Raw genomic sequence first — 23081 nt, 5'->3', positions numbered from 1 at the left:
AAGAGCAAGTTTTCATATGATCCTTGAGCAGCTCTGTTTATGTTAGAAATGTCAGAAATGGGCGTTTTAGAGCCGTTTTATTGGGACGAGTAAATCCAGTTGTCTGAAAGCTAGAGAAGCAGGAATCAAGCTACTTTATCGTCTGTGGTATCTTGTAATTTTTCTAGGTGAGTGCGCGTCTGTGAGCCAGGGCTCTGATGCAGGGTCGGTGAACGGCGATGACGTGGAGCGAAGCAGCGTGCCGCTGCATGGCTGCGTGCCCCAGCCCCCTACCGGTCTGCTCTCCCCAACGGGCTCCTGCTCCAGCTTGGGAGGGGTCCCACGCTGCAACTCCCCAGCACCCAGCGACCCCTTCCCCTCCGGCAGCTCCCTACTCTCAAACGGCTCTCATATCAGCGGCTCGGTCAGCTCGCTAGACTCGGAAGCCAGCGGCAGCACGGTCACCAGCACCGACAGCCACAGGGGCGGCCATCATGACCTACCACGCTCCCGGCGGATGGAGGCCGAGGCCAGAAAAGCCGAGAAGAGGAGCCGGTTCAGGAGCCCCGAGAGGCAGGAGAAAGAAGCCGTCCTCAGCCCCGAGAGGAGGTCAGTGATTCTTCTTTAACTGCTCCCACTTCCTGTCTTGGCTCATTTTTCATCATTTCAGTGGGTTTCGTGAGGCTGCAACACTAAAACTATTGGAGGCTTGAAACCTAAAAAAATTGAGAAATAAAGGCAGCAGCAGAGAATTAAGTTCCCCCTCCCAGGACTTAGTCTAGGATCTTAGGATGGACGGAGGATCTCAAGTCTCTGACAGTGTAATATGAGGATAAGATTTCCTTTAATGTAATAGTGGACAACCCATTTAGCACTTAAGCCAATAAACACACATCAGGATTTTAAATTCAATTCCTTTCGTAAGAGGAGGGAGCTGAGACTGAAGAGTAAGGTGGTGCTGTTTGTTTTTTATCTATTGAGCAAAAACTGGATCCAGTCATGTTGTTGTGGAACATCATCACAGTGATGGATCTGTTGGTCCGTGTGTTGATGCTTCTTTAAGCGTTTTTTGACTGTAACATCTTGTCCTTTTTAGACACAATGGCCAACAGATTGTCAGTTATCTGTTTTACTTTAAGTGGGACCATAACTCTGAAAATATAAGTCACAACATATTGAAAAGAGTAAGAAAACTTCAGCAAATCCAGTGGGAAGTAGTCATATTCCACATTATTTGAGAGATTTACGTATTTTTGGAGCTACGGGAGTTGCACACTGCTGTCGACATTAACAAGCTGCAGACTGGATAAAGACAATATTTATACAGGAAATTTTGAAACTGGATAGAGATGTAAAGGAAAGATTTTTTTTTACTTCTTTTTTACTACATCTATTTTTCTGCCTCCTGTCTAAAACGACAAACCAAAAATAAATTATTTCTTTAAACATGCACCCCTTCTAGTTGTAATCATGGTCTCCAGAGAAAGCTGAGATGTGAGATTACTACAGAAGTGTTACAGTCAAGATATGTGTTACTGTGTTAGAGTAAATTCACCTGGAACACAGTAAAAATGACTACATTTTACTTTCAGTGAGAACCAGAGGATAACAGCCCAGTCCATCTAGGAATGACTAAAGTCATGTCTGACGAGGAAAAAAGTGAAGCTGAACAGTTTTCCAGGTCTTCTAATAGACGTAAATATCTCACCAGGAGGATCCAGAAAGAAGTGAAGTCCAAGATAGTCTATGATAGAAAGAGTGAAAACTTCACCATAAAACTTCCTTCATCTCCATGGAAACCAGCAGAACCTTTATGATTCATTTAAAGCAAAGGCAGAGTCATAGGAGAACACATTAGCAGAGTTTTTAGACCTGAAATCAATTTCACCACTAACAGCAAAAGTAAGACATGGTTTCTGATTTTTTTTTATATTTTCTTTTTTCTTTTGGCTCTTTGGCTACTAGCTCATATGAGTTTTTGCCACATATGACGACTTGTTTGTGTGGTTTTGCTTGAAGTGGAGAAATTAGCAGAAGCTCTAAAGTGGACAGTGCTGTTCTCATGTTTTTTACATTCCCATAAAACTGTTTGGGGTTTGAACTTTTTTTGGTTTGGATGTCAGTGCTTGTTAGAGTCTTTTAGCTGAGTTTCATGTTGCTATGCTACATGTTAGGATGGCTGCTTCCTGGTGTGGTCAAATGTCTTCTGTACTGCGCGAATCTCATTCTGCCTCCTGTACTGGGAGCTCCTGTGAAGAAAAGGTTAACTTCCCATGATCCTATAAAGTGCTACAGTTTCTTTTTTCTTAATATATATTTTATAGGCCAACAAAAAGTGGAAGATTATTTTAACACAGGGGGAAAAGTCCCTCACTTAAGACAGCTCTCCATTAAATTCCTATAATTACTCACAGGAGACAGCAGTTCCTCTATCAACCTTTCTGTTAAATTATACATTATAACCAAGCTGTAATTGTTATCTGTAATTGACAGATTTATTTTACAATTTAACTGTCAAAATGTTTTAACCCTGAATGCAGAAACAAGGAGGCTCACCGTGTTACTGCTGCAGCATGTTTCTCTGTGCAGCAGCATAGCCAGCTGTCTGAGGCTCATGCTAATGTGTGGTAGGCTGATGTAGCCGCTGTGACATCTCCCACAAACTGTTCGCCTGAACTGCAGCCGTGTCGTACATATGCCACGTCCATCACTTACCTTGGATACAGCCTCTGCAAAACGGAGTGAAAGTGATATCAGCTCCAAGATGTTTAACTTTTTACTATGTCTAAATAATTTTTAACATTTAATTGATAATTAGTTGTTAAATCAGTGGAGCGATGCTGGAGGAAATTGCCAGCAAATAAAGTGACATACCTTGCTACTAAATGTGCAAATGAACCACCCTCTCTTGGAAAATGAATACATGTTAAGTCAGCGTCATCATGGTTGATTGTTATAAAGCACAGGTTCTTGTATTTGGCACAAAGTGTTGATATTTTTGCTGAGAGATGCTTGGATGAAGGAACTAAGTACTGAGGTGAGCGTCCTGTCTGGTGGATGGCGAGTAAAGCAGCCTCTGATTTAACCCAATGAACCACCTGATGATGCTGGGCTGAAAATACTTGAGCTGCTGGCTTATCCTGTTGAAGACGTATGCACACACACACACACACACACACACACACACACACCACTGTGACACACTAAGCTTTAGATGTGCTCACATACACTTTCACAACTGGTGTGGTTTTAACGTGACGGAAGAGGGAAAGGCAGATTTGATGAAATGAAGATAAAGTGAGATTTTGTGTGTGTTCCTGGGATATTTGGTTACTTAACACACATCTTGCCCTTATTTTCGTTGTTTATTTTATATTTAATTTTGTTTTAGTTTTTATGTTTTGTTTTTTTTTTTTCACTTTTGTTCAGTTTTTTTTTTTTAGTTTAATTTTATTTTGTTTTTATTGTTTTTTATTTCATTATGTGTGTGTTCCTGGGATATTTGGTTATTTAACAGATGATATCTCATTTATTTCCTTCTTTTTATCAGATTTTTTTTCTTTTTTTATTTTGTCTAGTGGTGTTTAGATTTTTTTTTTTTTTTGCTTTTATTTCATTAAGTTTTATTTAATTTTATTCTCCTATGCATTTTAATTGTTTTATATTGAGTTTTGATTTTTTTTTTTCTTTATTCAGATTGTATAAGCAAAGTTTTGTTTTTTTTTTTACACTCAGATTTCTGGGTGAAAAAAAAATCCCCCTCCAGCTCTACAGCATCACACATTTCAAACAAATCCAGTCTTGATGTGGCAGGGAGGGAGCCATCTTTGTCCTCTCTGAGTCAGATTCCTGCGCCATTTAGATCCTTCCATCTTTGGCAGGCCTGAGAGGAAAAGAGGAAAATAGGTGGAGTGTCCCATAAATATGTTACTTAAGAGGTCCGTTTTGGCCTGTGAGGGTTTAAGTGAGTTGTTCTGTTAGGTCTGGGCAATATATCGAGATTTTCAAATATATCGAGTAGGGCTGCAACGATTAGTCGACGTTGTCGACTACAGTCGACAATAAAAATAGTCGACGAAAAATTTAGCCGTCGACTATTGTCGGCAAAAAAAAACTACAGAGTGAGACATCGTCTTCTAACCCTATCTTTGCTGAGAGTTGCAGAATGCACATGCTCAAAGAGGGGAAAAAAATATAGAGTGAGACATCGTCTTCTTTTTTTATATCTGCTGAGAGTTGCACATGCACAATAAAGTCCACCAGGGGTAAAATATGGTGGCGGACCAGGGATGAAACGTTATAAACAAACAGGACTTTTTTCTCAATTCACACAATGAACAATCCGGGATTTAAGAAACTCATCAACACTTTGGACAAACGGCATCACTGCCATCTCACCACCATGTTAGTGGACGGTCTCTTTCTTCCCTGTATGATGAGTGTAGTGAGGGTGTGTGAAAGACGTGGTGACAGTCCGATGTTTCGCCACCGCTACGGACCTGTGGTAAAGCCGCACCAGAGCCGTATAGAAATGTCGCGCTACATTTTATTGACGCAGATTTCAACGTGAAAACGAAATGTCTCCAGACTAGTTTTTTCCAGATCACACCAGGCGGAACATAGCTGCTGGTCTGAGACAAACAATGGCTACGGGGACCTGGTGGAAAGAAACTAGCCGGCATTACCACAGTAAATTAAACACTTCAAATGCCCCCCAACCCCCACCTCTTATCTATAATCGTGTTAAATAATCGAGATCTCAATTTCAATCAAAATAATCGTGATTATCATTTTTCCCATAATCGAGCAGCCCTAGCAGATAGGATACAAACTTCCATAAGTGCTTCTCAGCAGCTGTTGGCCTGCTGTTTTCTTCTACTTTAAAACACATTTCCCACCCAGAAACAAAAAATATTGCTCTAATATTTCATTTAGTTGTGCAAAGCCATCTCCATCAAATCCCAAAGATTCTCAATGGGGTTCAGGTCTGGACTCTGTGTGGCCAATCCATGTGTGAAAATGAGGTCTTCTGTTCCCTGAACCACTCCTTCATAATCTGAGCCCATTGAATCCTGGCATTGTTGTCCTGAAATATGGCCGTGCCATCAGGGAAGATGGAATAACCTGCTCATTCAGTATATCCAGGTAGTTAGCTGATTTCATTCTTTGGGTACTTAATGTTGCTGAACCTAGACCTGACCAACTGTAGCAACCCCAGATCATAGACTGTCTCCACAGGCTTGTACAGTAGCACTAGGTATGATGTCAGCATCACTTCATCTTCCTTTCTTCTTACCCTGATGCTCCATCACTCTGGAACAGGGTAAATCGGGACTCATCAGACCACATGACCTTCTTCCATGGCTCCAGAGTCCAGTCTTTATTCTCACTAGCAAATGGAAACTTTTTTCTCCGGTTAGCCTCACTGATTAGTGGTTTTCTTATGGCTACACAGCTGATCAGTCCCAATCCCCTGAGTTTCCTTCACATTGTTCTTGTGGAAATGTTCTTACTTTCACAATCAAACAGTCCTGAGTTCTACTTTTGTTTTATTTGATTTCACTAAACATTGAATTGACTAAAGTGTTAATCATTTTAAGGACATTAATGATTTGCACATATGGACATAAGGACATTAATAGTTTGGCTATCCGTTAGTAACACGGCCTAATCTTGTATCTGCATGCTGTTGTCATGCTGAATAAAGGTGTGAAACTTGGTCTGTTGCCTCCACTATCTGGGAAAACTCTGAGACAAGCAGCTGCTAAACTTTCCTGTTTCCACCTCCAAACTGAGCTCGGGGGGTGGAGGCTAGGCGATTATTCCTCAGCTCCTCAGAGGACAAAAAAGTCCACTCCTAAAAGTGCTATAAAACATTACAGATTAATATTTTTCCACTTTTTTGCTTAAAGTGTTTCATTTCATAATCAAAACTACCAAATATGCAGTTATTCAAAATTATTTGAACCCTTTAAATGTCAATTTAAAGGCACGTTTAGGAGCTGGGCACTTTATTTTATATCAGCATTAAATGTGCTAAAAATTAGAAACAAAATACATTTTGAACTTTAGATTCTCCCCCAGTACATTATATGGAACATAACAAATTTCATGACAGTTTAAAATAATTTGAACAATTCTATATTTGGTCGTTTTGAGTAGGGCTGAAGTTGATTAAAAGATTTGAAGAAAAAGAGTGGGGAAAATATAAATGTTGTAGCAGTATTTGGAAGAAGACTTTTTGCAGTGACTCAAAAGGGTTGTAAACTGGAGGCGTAAATGTTTGGAGATTTGTGTTTTTGTGTATGTGTTTTTTCCTTGTGGTGAAGACGGTACGTTAGTAAAGGAAAATAGCTAAAAGAAGATTTGTTCCTCTGAGCAATTACGCTGTTGACAGTTCATTTTGAAGCATCAGCCTGTTACTGCTGCAGCAGATGGAGCCAGTCTAAACTATTTAATGTAGCTTTATGTGAAAGTCTGCAGGATTGTGAGGTAATTCTGAACATTTATTAAAATGAAACTGAGTAAAACTACTTTAAGGCGACTTATATGAGTACAATATGAGAGCACAGAGTCTAAAAATACTTGGTCCGTATCTCTCAGCTCTGGTGCATATGAAGTTCAGGGTTGGAATTTTATTCAGTTTATTTTCCTTCATTGGTTTTTAGTAAAAAAGGAAAATCTAAACCCGTCTGTGTTGGTGGTGCTTCTCAGATGTATATTCAGACAGCTTCCCATCAGTCCGTCTGAATCGTGGCTTTTAGATCATACAGTGGGTGTTCGGCCTCACTCTGTCCTTGCCCAACTCCCCTCTCCTTCATTCCCTTTTAAGGACAGGAGCTTTAGCTGAAGAGTCCCCAAATAAGGGCAGCAGTTAACCAAAAGGGTTATACAATATGTCCCACTGCCTCTCGCCTTCTTCCTCTCTGAAATGCAGATTCCTGTGTCCCTAAACAAAAGGCCTGTGTGGGAACATGTCTGAACGGGGGGTGCACTGTCACAGTTTGAAGATGGTTGCAGATGGACACAAGTGAGCGTAGGCTGTTCTTGGATTTGTGGTCCAGGACTCATTGTTCCTTCAAGATGAATCTTTCTAGTAGTAGTTAAGGATGTCTGTCCACCAACGGACTGATGACCAATGACGGCTTTGATCTCAGCATTTCCATTTTAGACAAACTATTTTCAGAGGATGAGGTCACCCAAAGAAACATGACTGCACTGGAGAGGAAGCTTTGATAACCCAGTGATGTCTTTAGACCATAAATGGATATATGATTTCAAAAATGTTTACTTGGTATGTTAAAGGTTAGCAGTGTTTAAATAGTAAAACTTCCAGAGTCACAAACTGCGAGATTAAACCAAAGTGAGCACATGGAAGCAGCAGAAGCCGTAGTTTTAAGAACTTTTTGGCAAAATTATAGTGAAAGAACAAAAATGTTTTGATTATAACAAAATGTGATTACTTACCATTAAGTCCAGAAAGCTGTAATTAAATCAATATAAATATAAAAGCCTGTTTTCACTTAACTGTATTAGTAACTGGGAACTAAACATCCTTCCTTAGTTCTCAGTCCAATTTCCAAAATGCAGCCGAATCTTACTTATCAGGTGCTTTGAAAACCCTTTTAAATTATTAATAGAAAACCAGTTTATTTTTAAGGATTTTTGGTAGGTTTTAAATAGAACAGGGAATGATATACCTCAGGGCCTGAGGTCGGGATTGAATCTGGGCAGGTTGCCTCAAGGAGCTGGAGCTTCTCTATATGTATAATCAATCATTTGATTAACAAACTGATCAAGGAGACTAGCTTTGTGCTGAGGATAACTCTAGAGCTCATTGTTCAGAGAAGAAAGCTACACTAACCCCTTTTTTTATTTATTTATTTAACCGTGAAAAAATGTACTCATTGAGATTAAAAAATCTCTTGTACACGAGTGTCCTGGCCAAGACATCATCAGCACAGGAGAAATTACAACCATTTACTAAAAGGATGCGCGTTGTAAGCAAAGCACACGTAAAAACACGTAGAATATCATGTTAAAAGTGCTTTACCTTAAAAGCATAAATAACTACCCCCCTGCATCCTTACCCAAACCATTAAAGTCCCACAAACCATAAACCCACAAGTCACACATAAATATTACATGTTCCCATGCACACATAAATACACACACACACACGCTTGTGTACTAAATAATGTCCCAAAAGCACTGTTCTAACCCTCACCAACCAATCAGGGAAACTAAGACACTGAGTAAATAAAATAGGTTCAAAATAAAATACAAAAAACCAAAAACCCTCAGCATCTTCTACAGTTTCACTTTCTGAACTTTCTCCATCAACTTTCACCGCTCAGCATCTCCAATAACTCAGCTGCTCTGCTGCATGTTTAGTGGTGCAGCAGTGAAAAAGGTCCCCCCTCAAACAGTCCACTGCTGCACCATGTTCCCCGTGTTGTTTAGGCAGTTAAACTAGTGTTTGCGATTTAAGACTAATTTATATCAATCCAAAAACAAATGAGCGTACAATGGCTCCTTAACCCTTTTTCAAGCAGCTAAAGCTAAAACCTTTGACCAACATTTACATTTATTTTTATCATTATTTTTTTTGTAATAAAAGGTTCTTGTGCCAACATGTTCAGCCAATCATCATTCACTTACATTATTTGGACCAATCACTAAACTGATTTGCCACAGATGGTCCCTCTCATGCTTAAAAAAAAAATTAAACTTCCTAAAAAGGAATAAATACAACCAGCTGCAGCTGCTGTGGGACAAGAACTAAATTTGTGGCAGAAACTTCCAAAAAGTTCTAAGAACTACCAAAAAGTTACTGCTGTGTGAAAGCAGCTTTTGTATACACGCAGCATGAACTTCAAATGACCGCAATTAATTAATAACTCCCTATTTTTTATTTTTAAAAGCTGTTTGGACTCTTCAGTTAGGAGGAAAATCTCTAGATATGTAGATATTTGGGCAGCTTTCCAGTAGTTACTCCTTAAATCTGATTGGTCCAGCTGTCTGTAAACTCGGTTCTGTTGCTCCTGCAGGTCATTTTAAGCTAAAGTCCTTCAGACTATTAACACGTTTTGTCATCTGACCTTTCAGTCATCAGGAGAGGAAAGAGAACGTTCACGTCCTTGTTTGGATCCTCAGTTTCTTCTCTCTGAAAGAGGTTTTACATCTTTCTTTCCATTGGTTTAAAGGAGGTTACAAACGTTCCTCGCTGATTTTTCAGTTTTGCTCAGCTAGAAAAAAAAAACAGGATTTGAACTTGTTTCTAAACCAACTTAATATCACTTTTTGTGTTTTTTCATTAATCATCACTGCTTTTATTGTTAATAAATTAGTATAAATCACCAATAAAGCTTACATTACTGGGTGTACAGCAGGGAAACCATCACCGAGCCTTTGAATGGTCACATCCTGAGACGACTACTCGTGTGAGGGGCAAGAAAAAACCCTCCTAAGGAAAATAAACACATTCTCGCCAGTCTGTAATAACAGTAACAACCAGCTGATCCCAGAGCTGTGCAGAAGAGCTGATCTGATTAGCTGCTCTAAATAGACGCAGATGTTTGTCAGATTTCAGTGAAAGTTTTTTTTTCTTTTGTCCTGTTTTAAAACTCCTCAGATCTTTTTTTTTTTTCTTTTTTTTTTTTAAACATAATAAATTGTTGTCTTAATTGTTGTTGCTGTTCTGGGTCTCGAAAGAGAGAAATTAATGGTTTTATATGGAAAAGATAGAAAAGTAGGTGGTGATACATAGCTAAAGAATGAGTGTGTTTGTGTTTACAGTCGCTCCGGTGTTATTGAGAAGTTGGAGGCCTTGGAGTTGGAGAATCCAGAGAAAATGGAGGTGGAGGAGTCGGGGAGGAGTGGAGCCAGACAGGGCCGGAGCGAGCACAGGCGCTTCCACAGAGAGGTAACGTGGCTTCATGTGCCTGCATCAGATCCAACAGTACCGACATTGTGCTGCCGTTTACAATAGAAGCTGTGAGTCGTAAATTGTGATCTTAAACATCATCACATGGCAGAGCAGAACCAACACCATCTCCCCATTCCTCCTCCTACTTTCTTTTCCCTTCAGCCTTGTCCCTCCGTCCTCTCCCGTTCTCTGTCCTTTGTTTTGATTGTGGTTCAGAGGTCAGCAGTGTGTGCTGTATTCATTTCCAGTTTCCATTCTTTGGTGGGATTCCCCTGTTGATTACACTTCCCTTTCCCACCCTGGCCCTCTCCACTCAGAAAAACTAAAACCAAGTCTTTGACATGCTGCAAAGCTGCCAGGCTTCCTGCTGCATACATTCTAGGGTTGTCCGTTAGATACCAGCACTAAGCATGGTGCTCGATACTGTTTTCAATACCGAGGGAACTTTTTTATTTTATTAAAGTCAGAACATCACAAAAATAACACAATCCAAACAATACAACACCATTATATTACAAAATAAAAGACAAATAAATGCAATAAAAGCTCTTTTAGTTCATGCAAAGTTACAGTCTAAACAGGGTTCTCAGGCTGTTTGCTCACTGTGGTGCAAAAAATACACACCTAAAACACCGTCAACAACTAGTTAGTGTACTTATTGAGTGTTCAAGATGACGAAAACAATAGAACAAACTTTTTTTATCTACTTTTTAAAACTAGATCAATTAATGTAATGTAATGTATTATTAATTAAGAAAGTTTTAAAAGATTAGCTTTTTAAATGCTTTTGTCTACAATAGAAGGTATTAATATCTGACTGTAAGTCAGTAGCAGCTTCATGCAGTTCATTCTCAGGCTGGTTATGGACCAGAACAGGACGTCTCCTGCTCATGCAGCTCGGAAAACCGGAGCTGGGCTTCTGCATGAGGACGAGCCTCCTGTCAGCGCCTCTGGACGGGGGAAGGGCCTGCAGTAGCATCCGCGAATCGTTAAGAGTAAACTATAAGAGTTTTCACATCAGTCTCACTAGAAAAAGTTGCTAAATTCGTCACTAATCTTTTAAAAAAATAAAATAAATAAGAATTGCAATAGAGGTCTAAAAACTTAGTCTAAAAACTAAAATTATAGTTGCTAAGTTGGCAACACTGTAAACGATGTTGCTAGGCTAGCGAGGGAGATGCTGTAGGGGCGGGACTGCCCTCTACAGTGCCTGTTTTAATTGGGTAGAGGCGGTTGTTTTTTTCCGTGAACCAGCAGACGCCAAAGTGGCATTTAAGAATTAATACCTGTGCTAATTAATATCTAACTAAATACTAAATTTTAGAATCGATTATCTGAGAATCCTTTTTTTTTTTTTCTTTCTGTTTTTTACAACACCGATGCATACACAGCAAAAATCTGCCTTCTTAATATGAGGAAGGAACAGTTGCATTGAGAAGAACCAGATCAAGGAAATAATCTGCCAGTGCTTTATGATCATTTCACTCCTAAAATAAATTAAAAATGTTTAGGCTTTGGACAAGTGAGAAATAAATGAAAACAAGTGATGAAACTTTCATTTCAAGTCCAAACAAAAAACATCTCAAAACTGTCCTGTAAATGTTTCTTTCAGTTTTGTGTTTTTTCCACTTCTTAAAACCAAAGTGCTGTTAGTCGTCCTTTTAAGTCTCAAAAATTCACTCATTCAGGCAAGATGGGTGCAAGAAGTGTCTAAAACCACTAACCTTCCAGTTACTGGACGACCCCGTCTACTTCCTGAACCCGCTGTACCGCCCACTGCTGCACTGGGAACTCATGAATACAGAAGAATCAGAATTATAGCTTCTCTTGGAATGAGTGTGTACTGGATAGTTTTGAGGGTTTTCTTTTAATAAAGGACTTAAAATTAGTGTTTCATAACTTGTTTTAAGATTTTTATCACTTTTCAAAAGGCTAGTTTCTTATTTCAGGAAATCTTATCAAGTGTAAATATCTTAATGCCCTGGCAGATAATTTTTCTTAATTATAATAATAATAATAATATATTCAATGTCATGTGTGGAAAATAACAAATTTTAGGATTAGTAACTAAGTGAGAAATAAGAAATGATTAATAATTCTGTTCCTGTCTGCCGTATCACTCTTAAAACAAGATCTAACAGACTTTTTGGCTCAATATAAGATCGTAAGACGCCATTTTTACATAAATATATCAGAAATCTGTTGTTCCTGCTGTCAGATTTAAGGCTTGCTTGTTGTTTTTCTCACACCGTCATCCATCGACTCCACCTGGCACGACTGTGTTGTGTCCCAGTTGCAACATGACCGCCAGACCAGTCAAAGCCTCTAAAAACAGTGATTATGATTCCTCCAGATGCACATTTAGGGGGCGTCTCTGTAACTGAGCTGGTACAGATGCTGAGTCTCCACCATGGAATGCTATTCATGTATTTTCCTCTTTTTTCCTCTTCTGTCTTCCTGTCATCTTTTCACAAAATCTTTCACTTTTTTCCTCCTACCCCAGATGTGATCGTCTCCTCAATTCAAGGTTCAGGTTTTTTCACATACACTCACAGGTCACTTTATCAGGTCCCCGTCTAGTGCCAGGCTGGCCCCCACTTTTCCCTCCAGAACTGCCTTAATTGTTGGTGGCGTAGATTCAACAAGGTGTTGGAAACATTCCTCAGAGATTTGCGTCGATCTCTGTGATCAGCAGCTAGTTGTGTTTCCATCAACACACTCCAGTCCTCTAGTTGGTAATGCACCTCTAAGCGGGTTGTAAACGGCAAGATGAAACTGGAACTGAACTCAGGTTATCTTCTCATACTGTTGAGGTAGTCGACCAAAAGATTGCACTACATCAGAAATATGGATTCAGTAGCAATGAGAACAGATTTATGCTGGGTATTAATACCTGTTTGGTAACAAAATAGTAAACATGACTAATTTGCTTTATCACGTGACAGGAATTCATCCCAGTGCCGTGTCTCTGCTCATACATTATAAACATCATTCATTCCCTCCTAAACGACTCAAACATGTCTGACGTGACTTGTGTCTCTGTTTAGGAGCAAAGGCATGATGTAGATCAGGGTCTGGACTTTCCCTCCACCCTGCCCCCTCTGAGGAGAGCCAAGTCTTTGGACCGGAGGACGACCGAGTCGGTCATGACGGTGAGTTCTGATCTGAGCTCAGGGTTTGGTGAAATACTGTCTACTTTACAGCTTCGGCTAATTTCTCCAGTTCAAGCAAACCCACACAAACAAGGTGTCGTGTGAAGGCAGAGACTCAGTCGATCTGTGTGCAAATTGGCCGATTGAAGCCAGAGTTTTGAGGCTTAACCAGACTTACAGAAAGTATTTACTGTTCATGCACATTAAGACTGTGCACACACCTGTTGTTTTGCAGTGTTTTATCCTCTTTTTAGCTACTTTAGAATAAAACAGGATCCCAAAAAAAAGCACTACAGAAGAAGAGTTGGAGCTGATTTTAAAGACGGGGGAGGATGATGAGGATCTCACTCAATGCCTAAATGTGTTGAGTTAAAAACTGCCTCGCCATCTCTTTACTAAAACCTCTCTAACTTTGCTCTGTTTCACTTCAGTACCTTCAGTCTTTACACAGATAATGTTTACATGATGATTCCTGGTTTCCTGTGGTTTTCTGTCTACTGCAGCAATTTTTCAAATGCAAATACTATAAAATGCAAAAGTAAATTAGGCAAATGGAAAATCCTTAATGAAATCTTAAAGTTTAGCCTCTATTGTGAAGATGTTTGTTAATGCAGACAAAAAAACTTGTTTTGGGGTATTTCATTTTCAAGCAGAAACCCCACAAAGAATTTAGAGGTTAAATTCAGTAAGTTTAATTAATCTTTTAAACAAGCTTATGAAAACACTATTGGAATACAACTGGCTTGTGATGCTGTTATAGGTAATGTATTGGCAAACATGTATCAATAAATACACAGTGGACGTGGGGAATGTCACTTGGAGTTGGTTTTAGGTTGACAGGTTTGTCTCTGCAGCTCTCGTTTGATCTCCATCAGCTTCTGCTTCGTGTTGGAGTCGTTACAGGTAACGAAGCAGCGTTTGGTTAAAAATGAGCCGCCTGACGGATAGAAGAGGCTTAAAAGGGCTGCAGCGTTGGGTGATCGCTCTGTTTTTCACTGTGGCCTAATCCTCCGGTGTTGTTCATGGTTATGTAATGAATTGTTTGCTCAGGTTTTAATGAAACTTGCAACCACAACCTACACAACATAATTTTCTATGTAAGACTGTAATCTCTGAGTCTGCACCACGTTGCTGCTGCTGGAAAAGCCTTTAAGACACAAAAAGCTGATGATGATTACAGCTCAGTCAAGAGGCTAAAAAACAAACCGGTTAAATTTGTTGTGATTATTTGGAGCTTCTTGTGGGAATATGGAGAGGCTGGCGTGTTCATGTTGCTCTGTGGTGTTGCAGACAAAGCCCACGCTGTTCTGCTAAGCTGCAGGATCCAGGGTCAGCAGCAGTGCCACGGGTTCTTGTTGGGGCTGAGAGGATAGATCTGCTTAGCTAAGAGAATTAAACATTGAGAAACATCTCAGTGGAGCTTTATACAGATATTTTACTGAACTTACTGCAGCATTGTTAGCTTCCATGTAAACCTCAAAGTTCTGTTTAATCTGCTCTCCTTTGTTTTATTTTAGTGATTCAGATCAGCCAGACCTTTGAGAAACCTCAACATGAGTGTGTTGATTTATTTCTATTTCTGGTGTTTCTTGGTGTGGTGGTTGTTGGCCAAACCTCCATGCTGCAGGGGGCACTGCAGCCCCCTCTGCACCCTCTCCTCTCCAGGTTATACAGTACTCTTCACTCACTGTGTGTGTTCGTTGCTCCCAGTTTGTGCTGTGTGTGTGTTGTTTATGTTCTGGAAAAAGTCAGTGTGTGTGAGAATATCACAACTTGCCACTATTTCCTGTGGTCACCGTTCACATGGATGTGTGTGTTGTTCCCACGATGTGGACTCACAGCAGACCACAACAGTATGGAGCACTTTTGTTCTTAGCTACACATCTGGCAGATGTTGTCCCCGCTCCGTGGGCCACATTTCAACAAGTTGGGCCTTAAATTAGTCCGATCCACTGGTGGGGTCAACCTCTGCCCCCCGCTGACTGAATGAGCATGGGTTTTATTATTTTTTCTGCTCTTTGTGTCATTTAGGAACCTTTCCTGGGAACATATACAGGGTTTTTCCACCAAAGCAATTCCAGACCTGGTCCGGTCCTGGTGCTCTACCCAGTTCTAAGTTACTTCTTATGCAAGAACTGGTTTGGTTTTCCAGTCAGGGAACCACCACAGAGCCACATGATTGTAGCGTGTAATTGGCAGTTTTTGACTACTTTTGATTTTTGACTACTTCGCCTCTTCTTGACCAAAGCACCCTGTATCATCTTGAGATACGTGCAGTACAGAAAATGTTTTCTCACACTAGGAAGCAGCTATGCTAACATGTAGCATAGCAAAAGGATGTAGAGAAATTCAGCTAAAAGACTTTACTAAGTATTGCCACCTGAACCAAACGCCGTCCAAACCCCAAGTAGTTAGATGGGAACGTAAGGAGAACATGAGAACAGCACTTACGAAGGGAGTCGCAAACACCAATGTATGTTATGTTAGGAGGTTGTGGCTCAAATAATTTGAGAACCACTGCTGTACCATGCAGTCTCCTCTGACGGTTGCCCAACCACTGCTATCCTTCTGCTTTTCAAACTCATGGAGTGGGGGGAGATCCCAAGTAATATTTTAAAAATAAGACGGGCATCTAGATAATGTAAAAAATGATCAAAATTATGTAAATAATAGTTTACCAAAAGACAGTGATGGTATCTGATGGGTTTTTAGCTTATAAAGGCTCTCTGTTAGTTTCAGAGTTGTCCTGTTTGTAAAACAATGGGGCATGTGGAAAGGATCATGGTATGAAGAGGGTCACGGCCTCTGTTGTTACATATGGTCTGTTGTGTCTAAAATTCTACTTTTTAAATTTAATTTTTAAGGTATTGACCACCTCTTTTTACCTGCTTTTTTATGTAACTGGTGTCTTTGTAGCACCAGGTTTTTAAAGCTGGAACCTGAAAACTAATGGCCCTTTCCCACTGGAACCCACTTAGCCCAGTCCTACACCACCCCTCCCGATTTGTGGGTGTTCCCATCAGGATTCTCCTGTGGCGAATAGACTCTGTCGGGGTTCTGAAGGTGTGGAGCCGAGCAGAAAATCGTGTCGAGGAAGCAGGCCACTGTTGGCCAGAGTTTGATGTCATGAGATGAGTCATGAGAGCGACCCCCGACCCCGCCATCTTTAAAACCCCCAAGCCCCAACTGTGGATGACAACATTGGCAGCTAAGATGCCGTTTCAAAAACAACCACCATGGTCCAACACATAGGTGGAGACCTTCTTGTGCTTGTTTGCCAACGAAAAAATTCAGAGCGACCTGAACGGTGCCACTCAAAACAAATGAGTTCACGATACTGCTAAGTGGGGCTGGGAAGTGGTTTTGGAAGTGGTTTGGTGGAAAAACCTCGTTTTATTTGTTTCTGTTTAGCACAAGTTAATTCATGGTAAGTTGCTGCTGCAACACTGGCTTGGATTCACATATGAAGTCATCTTAAATGTTCCTATTGCTGATTGATCTCTGATCGATTTTCTGTCTTGTTTTTTTCTCTTTAGCCGGATTTGCTGAACTTCAAGAAAGGATGGATGGTGAAGTTGGACGAGGAAGGCCAGGTACTGGAAGTGGTTCCACCACCAGTGGTCTTACCAGCTAAAAAAGAAAAAAAGGACAAATCTAAAGAGTGTGAAACTCAGGGGAAGGCTAGTCCAGGGTTTTTCCTTTTTGTATTTGTCCTTTTATATAATCTGGTCTCGCTGCCTTTTAAGTCCCCTTTTTTACTTTCTTGGTGATGGTGAACACGGCTCCCATGCTGCTGCTGCATGTGCACGATCCTGCATTTTTGTGAATAAAAATTTAACAGATTTTACAGCTTGTCGGGGTAGTAAGCCGCTCTCGTTATCTTCTCCCACGTCTCAATCACTGTGCGCTGGCTTGCAGGGAAAACGTTTAGCTGGTGATATTTGTCCCTTGCTGCCGGCTGTAGTTTGAAGATGGCAGACTGTCTTGGTTCTGTCCTACCAGCTTACATATGTATGAACAAATCTAAAAATCTTCACTACACCAGTGGTAACATATATACATGCACAAACATGAAGAATCACAGTTTGGTTTAAGGCACTGAAGGTTTCTTTATGAAAAGATCATTCAAGGTACGTAAAAAACGGAAGTCAAACAACTTCAAACATAATCTGAACTTTCCCAAAGCTCTGGTGTCGGTAGCTTTCCGTGGCCTTTACAAGGCTGCGGTCACACTTTGATGATTCGTCCTCAGTGGACTTAAAAGACGAGGGTGCAGCCGTGGTGCTCTACAAAGCATCTTTACATGATGAAAACAAAGGATAACTGGCTTCAGCAGGTTTCATTGACTACCAGGTGTTCAGGTGACCGATGCTTGGCGTGCTGCTTCACTCAGCTCTTCTCCCTGTGCTTTCTGCAGTGGAAGAAGTACTGGTTCGTGTTGACGGATCACAGCCTGAGATACTACAAGGACTCAATCGCAGAGGAGGTCAGCCGACTCGCTTCATGTCACCCATTCTTTGCTGTTTCTCTTTAACTGCCTCATTGTGATATATGTGCTGTATGTTTTCTGCTCTCAGGCTTCGGACTTGGACGGTGAGATCAACCTGTCCACCTGCTACAGCGTAACCGAATACCAGGCTCAGAGAAACTATGGCTTTCAGATTCATGTAAGTAATGTGTATCATTGAACTTTGAACTAAACAGACTTGAGGCAATTTACCTCATAGTCTGTAACAAATAGTCCTCATACATTTCATGAAAAACAAACCTAAGTGTTGTATTTTTCTGGTTCTTGTTCCTGTTTAGACCCAGGAAGGAATTCACACTCTGTCGGCCATGACCGCCGGCATACGGAGGAACTGGATCCAGGCGGTGATGAAGAACGTCAGACCCTCCACCGCCCCTGATGTGGCCAGGTCAGTAGAAACCACCTCAATGCAGCTACTTACACTTCCCAACAATGCTTTGTTTTTTAGTATTCAGTTCTGACCTTTATCCTCCACATCTCCACATCATTTGGACCGGACTGAGGCTGGCACACACTCTCTGGCTGTGTGTTAGTCTCTATTAAGATCCTGTTCATCTGCTATTAATTTTCTTTTACAGTCCTTTGCAAAACTTTCATTTTTAGCTCAAATTTATCTTTTTTAGAAATCTTCTACATCATCCACTTTATCGAGTCTTCCTTGCTAGTACCAGAGTGAACCCCCTTTTCCTTTAGAACTGCCTTAATTCTTGATGTCGTTGATTTAACAAGATGTTGGAAACATTCCTCAAAGGTTTTGCTCCATATTGACATGACAGCATCACACAGTTGCTGCAGGTTTGTCGGCTGCATCCATGATGAGAATCTCCCGTTCCACCACATCCCAAAGCTGCTCTACTGGACTGAGATCTGGTGACTGTGGAGGCCGTTAGAGTCCAGTGAACTCATCGTCATGTTCTAGAAAGCAGGTGGAGATGATCTGAGCTTTGTGACATGGTGCATTATCCTGCTGGAAGTAGCATCAGAAGATGCTCCACTGTGGTCATAAAGGGATGGACATGGTCAGCAACAAGACTCAGGTAGACTGTGGTGGTTAAACCAGGCCATGTTGGTACTAAGGGGCCCAAAGTGGGCCAAGAAAATCTCCCCCCACCATTACACCAGCAGCAGCCTGAAGTGTTGATCCAAAGCAGGATGGATCCATGTTTTCATGATGTTTCCAGCAGATTCTGAGCCTAGCATCTGAATGTGGAGCTGAAATGGAGACTCATCCGACCAGCAACGTTTCTCCATCTTCTATTGTCCAGTGTTGGTTAGTGTGTGAATTGTCTGTTTTGTATCCAACCAGTCTGTCCATTCTCCTCTGACCTCTGACATCAACAAGACATTCTGGTCCAGACAACTGCTGCTCACTGGATATTTTCTCTTCTTCAGACCATTCTCTGGAAACCCTTGAGATGGATGTGTGTGAAAATCCCAGTAAATACTCAGACCAACAGCCATGCCACGTTCAAACTCACTTAAATCGTCTTTCTTCCACATTCTGATGCTCAGTTTGAACTTCAGCAAGTCGTCTTCACCATGTCTACATGACAAGATGTGTTGAGTTGTTGCCATGTGATTGGCTGATTTGATAATTGTTATGAACATGTGGATGATAAATAGGACGTTGAGTGCATCCACTGTTTGTAGGTCGGTGATTTAGTCTTTAACAAGTTTTTGGCTTTCTTTGCTGCGACGGAAAATATTTAGTAGATTTTATAAGGAATAAGATAACAGCTAAATAAGGCGTGTTAAAGTAAACAAGGACATATTCAGCTAAAGTTGTGCCTAAAACAGAAATTTGTCAGTCTTATGAAGGTCTTCTTGTACTTTGTTTCCCTTACTTTAGCACCACTGAGGATCACATCCCTTTCCCCCCATTGGAGGGTTTGGTCAGACCGGATGTCGCTCAGGACTCTCCCTCCTCTGAGGCTTCATCTGTAGAAAGAGATTCTGCTGCTCCAGGCGTCATAAAAAGCAGAGCACGCGAACGCAGACGAGAAGGCCGCTCGAAGACCTTCGACTGGGCCGAGTTCAGGCCCATAGCCCAGGCTCTGGCCCAGCAGCGGGCACAGGAGGCCGAGAGCCTCCAGGTGGACATGGGCGAGCTCGATCGCAGTCGAAGGAGAGAGGAGAGGCGGAAACGGTATGAGTCTGTGACGAGCTCGGAGCAGACGTCGGTGACGGATGGAGGGAGAACGGACTCTGATCTCAGAGAGGGAGTTGAACATTCAGACTCATTAGGACCCGCCTCTTTGGAAAGGCAGCAGAGGGTAGAGGAGGTGATTGAAGAGCACTGGCGACAGGTTGAGAAGACGCCCATCCGAGAGGAGAGGAGGGTGCCTCTTCCCGCCACGGTTCAGTCCAGGGAAACGGTGGAGCTGGAGCAGCTACTGGAGAGTTACAAGCAGGGGGTACGTTCACCTCTTCCACTTCCACCGGCATGTAGCTGGTCCCTCATAGGTCAGCAGGGGCTTCATTGTCCTATCAGGACAATTTTTGGCCACCATTTTGGTTTTGGTACCAGTGATAAATTTCCTACTGCTATAAAAATAATATAATAAATTATAGATTTTCACTTTTTTTTTTTTTATCAGTCAACATCGCTCCTAATGAAAGATACTGAAAATGTAATTATTTAAATTTATTTATATAAATAAATTTACAAATTTATTTAACTTTAATTTCACAGTGTCATTGTTTATATTAAAAAATGCACATAAAATTTGTTGTTTTACATATATTGCCTGTTAGGATCATAAGAAGTTGATTTAAAGAGCAAAATAAATGTTTTTCTTAATCATTTTAGTAGATTTAACATCATACAGTGACAATGTGATCATAGTGACTTTAAAAGGGTTAAAATGCTTAAAAAAATCACATATTGTTAGTGTTGATTAAACCTGAGGTTGATTGAAAGACTTGAGAAGAAACATGGAAAAAATATTCATCTGTAATGTTTTAATAGCAGGTTTTGGGAGAGGACTTTGTCTTCTATAATGACCTGAAAGGGTTGGAAATTATAAACCTGACAGTGCAGAAACAATATATTTAACACTAAGATATTTAAGCTGAGATTCTTGGCCCTCGTGCTGCGTGTTTTCCATGTGTTCCTGCTCCAACACACCTGATTCAAAATAATGAGTCACCGTGCAGAACTTGATTGGCTGCTGGATCCGTTTGATTTGAATCACATGGAAAACACGCAGGAATGAGGACCAGGGTTCCCCCCACACTAAAGAGGGTAAGGAGCTATTTTTTCCATCTTCTGCATCATTTATGTGTATGATTTGGTCTTTGGGACACTTACCGATGCGTACCGTGATGTAGCAAACAGAGGACAACTTGAACTTGTGGGGGGCGGTGTTGAGCAGCAAAGAGGCCACCACCGTCCGCTGCTGTGTCTCTTTTTATGTGTCTTTCCGAGAATGAACATTATCTTAACTCCTCTGACACCATGTTTACTGTTAAACCCGTTTACATGACCATCAGAATCAGAAATCTGGGAGAAGTCTGATTACTGTAATAATCTGATCTGATGGATCTACATGAACTTCTGAAATACGATATTCGAAAAATCTGTGTCTACATTGACCAGTCTGTTATTGGACTTATCTTGCAATATGTACGTGGATTGTGTCTTTGTTGATCATGGCAGCGCCCACGGTCTTAGTGTTAGCTGCTAATGTGAGCGGTAATAAGCTACTTCCTGCTGCTGCACGCTACCTTTACTTTTGTGTTCCGTTTACGTTGTGAATCTTTTTAATGGAAGACGTTGAAAAGATGGAAGCGACACAGCTCGATGGAAGCGACACAGCTCGATGGAAGCGACACAGCTCGATGGAAGCGACACAGCTCTTTCCACATGTGCAGATGTAAAACGATGAAATAAATCAGAAACATGAAGACATTGTGGTATTGGGGAAAAATCTATGTGTGTTTATCTGATTTATCATCATATCATCACCCAAGAAATCGGGTAATGGTCATTTTTGATGTGCCTGGAAACGGCTCGATGTCTGATGTCTGGTGGAGTTATTGGTGAACTGCCATGCCAGTGTAAGGAACACATGAGAGTAGTGACACCTGGGCAGCGATATTTAAAATGGACCTGCCTATTTGCGCACCTAAAAGGAGCATCATTGAGCCTTAAAATGTATTATATGGAAAAAATACAAATTTTATGTCCATTTTTAAATTATAAAACAGTGACATCATGTAATTAAATTAACATTTCAAGGGTTGAAATCATTTAAATTATTAAATATTTGGTGGCTTTGATTTGGACCAAAGTTTATAAGGAAAAAAAATAAAATGAATATTAAACAATGTTTTTCTAAGAGTTTTTGGAAAGGACTTTTTTGTCCTCTAAAAAGCAGAAAGGGTAGTAGACTGAAGTGACTCACAAGGATTAACGGATGCAACATTTTGGCTGCTCCTCCTGCAGATCGAGGACCTGAAGGCTCAGTTGGAAAGCTGCCACCAGCAGCTGCTCGACTCAAACAAGCACAAGCAGGAGCTGGAGCTCCAGCTGAGGATGGCTCTGGAGAGGGAGCAGGAAATCCCCGCAGGTTACATCTCTCCGGTGAGTCCTTACCTCATTCTGCTGTAGTGGGAAGTTTTCAGGAATCTGTTGTCAGCTGGGCAGTAATTTCCACTTCATTTTGTAACACTCTTTGCATGTTATGTTGTAATAAAAACATGAAACAAACTGACATCGAGCAACAAAAGGTCTCCGGTTATGTACCTTTGCATGAGTTCATTGCATGTGATAAACAGTCAAATCTGTTACTACATTGGCTTCTACTTGTTCATCTCCTCTCTGTGCGTTTTATGTCTGAACTCGTGCTCAGTGGTTGTTTCAGTACTGGGTGACTGTTCCAACAAAGAACTGTAATGATGTAGCTGCTTATGTGACTAGCAGGGGATTATTTCACTCTAATGTAGTTTCCCGTTGCATGGCTCTTCTCTACTTCACTTTCCATGGCAGACAGTCCCCTCCATGTGGGCATGATCAGCGGTTTATAATCGCAGTGGTTCGGGCAGACAGATGAAATGTCCCTGACTTGTTTTGCATTTCATAAACAAAAATTTGTAAACTTTGCACATGGATTTGGAATCAGTTCTTCTATAAAAGAACAAGGAAGTTTATTAGTTTACTGAAGCATGCAGAATTTGGACGTCACGCTGTAGTGTCAGCTCAGCGCTTTTGGAACCTCTGCTAGCATAACCCCAAAACCGAGTAGTCCCGTAGTCATGATTTTTTTTTTTTTTTCATAAAAACTGACTTTCTGTCATCAAACTGGCACATAAAGAAACTTTTTCAGATTTTCTCATTTACGTTCCCCCTATCGACAGCTAATTCGGTATCTATCTTGAATTCTACCTGTACTGGGAGCTCTCTCCAGCCATTTAAAGAGCCTTTTGTCCCTTTCCTTAACTTTCTTTCTCCAATGTCTTCTCGTGTTTCTTTACTAAATCAGCCGCAGTGCGT

At 40.9% G+C, this 23081-nt stretch overlaps 1 protein-coding gene across 3 annotated transcripts in view; it reads left to right on the top strand.

The window, feature by feature from the left end:
• Window positions 1-23081, top strand: part of LOC121632152 (myosin phosphatase Rho interacting protein) — a 63282-nt gene that overhangs the window by 25101 nt on the left and 15100 nt on the right. For all 3 annotated transcript variants that reach the window (XM_041973359.1, XM_041973360.1, XM_041973361.1), the window contains exons 7-15: window positions 168-588; window positions 9778-9904; window positions 12955-13059; window positions 16596-16652; window positions 17477-17545; window positions 17637-17726; window positions 17866-17975; window positions 19437-20001; window positions 22035-22172. In XM_041973359.1, coding sequence (XP_041829293.1) covers window positions 168-588; window positions 9778-9904; window positions 12955-13059; window positions 16596-16652; window positions 17477-17545; window positions 17637-17726; window positions 17866-17975; window positions 19437-20001; window positions 22035-22172 — 1682 coding nt within the window. The remainder of the gene's footprint in view (window positions 1-167; window positions 589-9777; window positions 9905-12954; window positions 13060-16595; window positions 16653-17476; window positions 17546-17636; window positions 17727-17865; window positions 17976-19436; window positions 20002-22034; window positions 22173-23081) is intronic.

Source organism: Melanotaenia boesemani, chromosome 21 (assembly GCF_017639745.1).
Source record: "Melanotaenia boesemani isolate fMelBoe1 chromosome 21, fMelBoe1.pri, whole genome shotgun sequence".
Taxonomy (NCBI): domain Eukaryota; kingdom Metazoa; phylum Chordata; class Actinopteri; order Atheriniformes; family Melanotaeniidae; genus Melanotaenia; species Melanotaenia boesemani.
Note: the sequence above shows the minus strand (reverse complement) of the source record. Positions and strands in the feature narration are given on the sequence as shown.